Source organism: Nanorana parkeri, unplaced genomic scaffold (assembly GCF_000935625.1).
Source record: "Nanorana parkeri isolate BGI_ZX_2015 unplaced genomic scaffold, ASM93562v1 scaffold34, whole genome shotgun sequence".
In the NCBI taxonomy this organism is placed as follows: domain Eukaryota; kingdom Metazoa; phylum Chordata; class Amphibia; order Anura; family Dicroglossidae; genus Nanorana; species Nanorana parkeri.
Genome location: NW_017306302.1, coordinates 479,208 through 485,548, shown reverse-complemented (window position 1 = coordinate 485,548; position 6,341 = coordinate 479,208). Strand labels below are relative to the sequence as shown.

The 6,341-nt window shown below is 46.8% G+C and overlaps 1 protein-coding gene across 1 annotated transcript in view; it reads left to right on the top strand.

The window, feature by feature from the left end:
- Window positions 1–5,311: 5,311 nt before the first annotated feature.
- Window positions 5,312–6,341, top strand: part of CDK7 (cyclin dependent kinase 7) — a 26,856-nt gene continuing 25,826 nt past the window's right edge. Inside the window, exon 1 of the mRNA XM_018569173.1 lies at window positions 5,312–5,467. Within this exon, the coding sequence (XP_018424675.1) occupies window positions 5,384–5,467 (84 nt within the window). The 5' untranslated portion in view covers window positions 5,312–5,383. The remainder of the gene's footprint in view (window positions 5,468–6,341) is intronic.

Sequence of the window (6,341 nt, the reverse complement as noted above, 5' to 3'; positions counted from 1 at the left end):
CACTTTGGAAGTTTATAACCTCAGCCTTCACTTCTAACTCTTCCAAAATCTGTTTTCCTGTAAGAAGCAATGGAGACGAGTGTGTATTTACATTTTTTGAATGTAATAATTAAATCTCACTATTTGTAATATGCAAGTTCTTTTTATTTTAATTCCTTCAAAAGGAAAATACACATATTTGTTAGTTCTGAAATGTTCACACAAAAGGAAGGCAAAAGTCAGAAATGTACATGGCACAGACAAGATATTTGCAGCAAAAAGAGACATTGGGCCACATAGAATGTGTAACCTTTCACAGGGCTTTATTTTGTCCAGTTATGAAAATACTAACTGACCGGCTGTCATGCTGACTGGCTTCAGTGTTTTTCAGCTAATGAAGCAGAACAAGCATAATCAGAAGTGTAGGAAATCCTTATTTGCTTGCCTGTTCCAGGGCAATGATTTGCAGCATTTTTGGAAGGCAGGACAAAAAACGTTGGACACAAGTTTCTCTCATTAAAGGAGAACTATGAGGTGAGTGCAATGAGACTGTCACAGGTCGGCTCAGTAGATCGGGAGGTGAGCGAACACATACCGGCGTTCGCTCACCTCTCGATCCTGTCACGGCTCTCTGCCGTGAAAGGGGAGGGGCTGGATTCCCCCCTCCCCGCTCCGATCCCCCAGCGCTGACTGGCTGAACGGACGGGGGAGGGGGCGGATAGGCAGAGCCAGCTGTCAGTCACGCAGCTGGGTGGATCCCGGCACAATTGTCGGGATCCGCTTCAGCTGCGGCGTCTCAGTATACCGCGAGCTACAGCTCGCGGTATACTGAGCCTAGGGTGACGGGAGGACGCTAGTTTGTGTCCTCCCGTTACCCTAAGGAGAACTATGGGGAAAAGCCTTAACCCCCATAGTTCTCCTTTGAGGCCAGCTAGTAAGGGGAAAAATAGCCCCAGCCATTCAGAAATAGAAGGATGATATTGTATCTGGACCTACATTACTGTATACAAGCATTGCACATACAACTTATGAATTAGAATGGCAACCCAACGCAGCTCCTGGGAGCTGTGCATTGGAGCGCAATGCAAGGTGCCGCAATATCGTGCAGTAAAAAAAAAAAAAAGTAGTATTGTGGTACCGCCGGGAGGTGCTTTGGGGTGTCATTGAAATGAGCGGCAATGCAACACATCTTTTGCATGGTACCGCTTGCTAGGTGTGCTGCGTGAGGGCATGATAAATGCATGATAACGTACATTTAACGTAATGCGTAGAACAAGCCTTGCAGCTACCTACTAAACGCCAGAGAAGACCAGCAGAGAGATTTGTAGCTGCTACAAGGTTGCTTGTATGACCTTGATTTCCAGGGATAACTTTTGATATTGAAGTGCCACCTTTGGAATTATTTCCTCCAGCTTTCAATATTTAAGAAAACCACAATTTGATCTCTATTTTTGTACCTACTAATCTGGTCACATATGTATTCTGAGCATTTCACCTGTGTAAAAGAATTGAGATTTTGGTACAATAGAAATATTTTTTATTCAAGCCCCATTGCAGCTTGGGTAAAAGATGAATACATGGATCCCCCTCAGCTGCAGTTGCTATACTCCCCTCCTCTCTGGTGCTGACCCCCACTGACTCATGGATCCAATGATGCACTAACGCTCCTCTTTCGGAATGACGCCTATTCTTCTCACTCACAGGAGGATGCACCAGAGAGTGGCGCCATGTAATGCAGCATTAAGAATCAACCCACTCCCAAAGGAATTAGAGGGTGAAGAGGACCTGTGATATGACCAAACCAAAGACATCTGGAAATACTGTTAGTCTTTGGTTCCACAATGGCGTATTGGACACACAGCAAAAAACAATGTCCCTGGAATTAAAAAAAAAAAATTGCCAACTATCAAAGGTGTCATTTGTGTTGTAATTCAAAAATATTGTGATTGCAAACCTTTTGAAAATTGCATTGCCGTTCTAATTCCTGTATGTGCAAACACAACTTAAATATAAGCTGTGACTAGAAAAAAAATGTTTACAATAAAAGCAGTCTGTAAAAGGATATCAATAATACTGACCTGTCCCTCCACCGGTGACCTAAGTCTTCTCTCTCTTGCGGAGCTATAGCTTTTGCTGATATCCTCCGCATCAGATGCTTCCAGGCTTCCATGTTTCCTAAATTTTTAGGATGTTTGGCTGCCTAGCTTGCTGGGGACCTCAGTCAGCTGTCTTTGATAGTGCCGGTCTGCCTGCTCATTGCCTCCTCCTCCTTCCTGGCGCCTGCACAGGACAGCCCATCCACCCGGCACAGCCTTGGAGCCTGGCATCAGGCCGGATTCTACTCATTCAGCCCTAGAGAGCACAGCAGCCGCATGCAGAGCCCTCAAAAGACTGACACCCGCCCACAGGGCCCAGGGTAGATCTGCAAGCAACCCTGATGAGACCCAAATGCATCCCTGGTGAGACCCAAACGCATGCCTGCTGAGTTCTGCACACATCTCTGGTGAGACCCAAATGCAGCCCTAGTGCGATCCGCACACACCCCTGTATAAGTGCTGTGTAATCATGGATTGATGAGATCTGTAGTTCTCTATAGCCGGTTGCCATTCTCAATTGCTGTATAATTAATGATTATACAGCAATAGAGAATGGCAACAAGCTATAGAAGACTACAAATCTCAGCAATCCATGATTGCTAGTTGCCATTCTCCATTGGGGGGTGGAGGTGCATTGAGGAACCTGGCCTTGGGGCAGCACTGAGAGTAAATACGGCCCTGTATGTAGGGCTCATGCACATGGACATAAAAATTCTGTGTTCAGATCTGTAAATTGTATGGTTTTTAGACGAATCTGAACACACACAGGCATTGTATGCAATGGGCCCATGTGCACAGCTGCGTATAGATCTGTAAAATCAAAATACAAAAATCTGCATCTGTGGTCAGGGCTGATTCACAGGGGCGTGTACCGTAAAAAAACGTCCAGATCTCTGCGCTCTTGAGCCACAGCTGTTGCGTATAGTCTGCCTGTACGAATTAATGACAAGATGCTACAGTACACTGGTAAACGCTGCCTTCAGCCTATACTTGCGTACAGATTGAGATGTAATCCCCTGGACACAAACAGTCTGCATTCAGGGACATACATCCGAACCTGTACAGATGTACACGCTTGGGGCAGCGTTTACCTGCATACAGCCGCAGCCTGTCATTGATTTGTAGAGACAGGCTGTACGCTACACGCGTGGCTCCTGGGTGCAGAGATTCACGGACTTCTGCTCCCCTGTGTATGAGCCCTAATGAAGGCATGTGTGCATCTAAATGCATGTACATATGTGTATGTATAAATTTGAGCTAGAGGGATCGAATGGAAGAAGAATTTGGCAGCTTTGTACGTTTACACGTCTAAGGGGGTTATTCACTAAAGAGTTGAAGGATCCAGCCGTAGCTTTGGCTGATCCTTCGGCTCTCTTCGGCCGCTGAAGCCCTTACAGCTACCGAAGGCATATGCTTTGGCTCGACTAAGCCGAAGTGACAGCCGAAGGGAGAAGGGCCGGCTGTTCTGTCATTAAACAATAACAACTAGGCGGAGCTGACCGTGACGTCACGGCCAGCTCTGCCCAGTTGTTATTCATAGGTCGGGACCTGCTAGAACCTTGGTTCTCAACTGGTGGGTCGTGACCCAAAAGTGGGTCACGGCCCCATGTCCAGTGGGTCACCATATGCCTTCCACTTTTATAGGCGAAAGGTTCCTCAGCCTCCCCCTAGAGAAGCACTGTTAGTTCTCGCACCGAGCAGCCGCTCCAAAATATGATGCCCCGGTGCCGAGCGTTGACATGAGGTGAGGTGGAGCTATAGCCACGAGGGAGCTCCATCCATACGTGCATTGCTTACAGCTCTTCACATTCTGGCTCCTGGCACCTCTACAGGCACCTCTAAAGCAAGGGAGCTTTACAAGCAATACACATATGGATGAAGCTCCATCACAGCACAGCAGCACACACTGGACCCCAGGATGAGGATACACTCCAGTTTCCGTAATGGCAACCCAAACGCACCTCCCACCTCCATAGTTCGATCGCCTGCACCGGAAATCGCAGTACCGAAACATGGAACATTGCAGTGCAACTTGGGTCGCAACTTAATGACCGAGGACAAATGTGGGTCCCGAGGTTACACATGTTGAGAGCCACTGTGCTAGAAGACTCCGGCAGGTGCCGGCCAATAGGAAACAGTTGAGCAGAGCTAGCTGTCACTGCTAGCTCCGCCCAATTGTTTTATATTTTCTTTAAAATATTTTTCTTTTTTTTAAATTCTATTTATTTTCATTTTTAAAATAATTAACCTTTTTTTTGTCATTCTTTTCACTTATTTTTATATTCTGCTCGGCACCTCGGAGGTACCGAGCAGAATAGCCAGCCGAATGCCGTTCAGCGGCATTTCGCTATTCACTTACTGCTGTTCGGCTCCTATGAGAATAGGGGCAAACGGCAGCGAACGAGATGTTGGATCGGCTGAGTCGAAGTCAGAGAAGCAGAGCATGTTTGGCTGACCGAAGGCAGCCGATGTATGGCTGAAATCAGCCGTATTGAGCCAGCGTGAATAGCCGAACGTCGTTCGGCTCTGTTCACTTCAGCTTGGTTATTCACTCAGCTGTCTTCGGCAGCTGTGAGAATAACCCTGTAAATGTTTATTTACATAAACACTTCAATGGCCATTATGTACAGTTTTTTTTTTAATGCAGAATCTTGCTACCTGCTGTGTAAATAAATATCAATATATTAATTAAAGCCGCATGCATGATATATGTCACTATGTTTCTATGTATTCCCAGCTTAATTTGTCCATGTCCTGTACATGTTTGAACAGACATTTTAGTGTATGGCTGTGTACATAAACACTAATAAAGTGACCAGGCGCATATTCTGGGGATTGGGGAAACCCTCTGGAAGTGAATTGAATACAAACAATGATAAATGGAATGTCTGATCAGTTGTTTAGTAGAATGTGGGAGAGCAGCTAGTGATACAAAAGATCATCAGTCAACCGTTTGTAACCATAGCAACGGCAGCTGCTTCTCACAGCCGCACATGTGTCTGCTGCCCGGAAGTGTCCCTGTCATCTAACACAACTCTGCACACTAGAGAGAACATCAAACTGCTTATCAGCTATGGCTCTGTCCTCTATTCAGGTGTCTGGAAATCTCTACTGTCAGACATGTTTTCGTGGACAGAAAATAAAACGTCAGGCAATGGAAAGATCACCACAAACATGGCTATTACTCTGGTCCTCTTGTGTCCGCGGCGCTGTGCACGTCGCTCGTGTCTCGGGCGGAAGTAGAGCAGGGGGCGGAGCCTGCTGTTAAATGCAGAACTTGTCAGTCAGGTGGAGGTAGAGCTGGGAAGATGGAGACTCTGGGTACAAAGGGGATAGAGGTGAAGTCTCGGGCCAAGCAGTATGAGAAGCTGGACTTCCTGGGAGAGGGACAGGTAAGTGGTCAGAGCTCTATGCTTGTATGTGAGACGACGAGTGCTGCACCAGGGCTCATGGCTTTTTATAGAGGTGGAGGGGAGATACCATACAGGTGTCCAGGGGTGCCCAAAAAGGGACACCCATTACCCTCCACAAATGCTATCCAATGTTGCAATGGAAGAGCTATGATACTTGGCTTTCCACTGGCCATGTGTCCTACATTCCCACCCACCTGGTGCTGAAGGCTTAAAGCAGACCTTCTACTGAAGACACAAGGTCCCTTGCTTAAAGTGCTCCCCACCCCCCATGCCAAAAAGCTGCAAAAAGAAGAACTATAGGGAAAACTGTGTTAAAGCTGAACTCTGCGAAAAGGAGAAAAACACCCTTGTTGTGGGGCACACCTCCTGCACCTCAAGGGTTAAATGCCAGGTTATGCTGGGGGGTACCAGAAAAAGGCCTTCTACTTACCTTACCCCTTGTTCCCTCATCATCTGGCGCTCTTCTCCCTGATGTTGTGGGCGGTCCCTCTGCGTCCTCACGTACACTGTATGGGCCATTGGTCCTGCATTGTACATGATGATGTCAGTTAGCTTGAGACTGAAGGAACGTCTTAGAGAAAAGCCTGGAGGGATCCTGCAGGAATGAGGGATTCTGGTACCCCAGACATAATTGAGAATTGAACCTTGTGCAGTGCAGTGGGGAGCCTCAATGTAAGGGTATGTTTTTGTCTTTCCTGCAGTCCAGCTTTAAATATACTTAACCTTCTGCCCACAGTGCCTAGGTAAGCATGATGCTTCTTCTGCTGAGATCTCAGGAAATGCAGAGTAGTGCAAATTTCACGAGAACACACTCCTGCATGGTTTAGAATCATCCGGTTGAGATTTTGTCGCT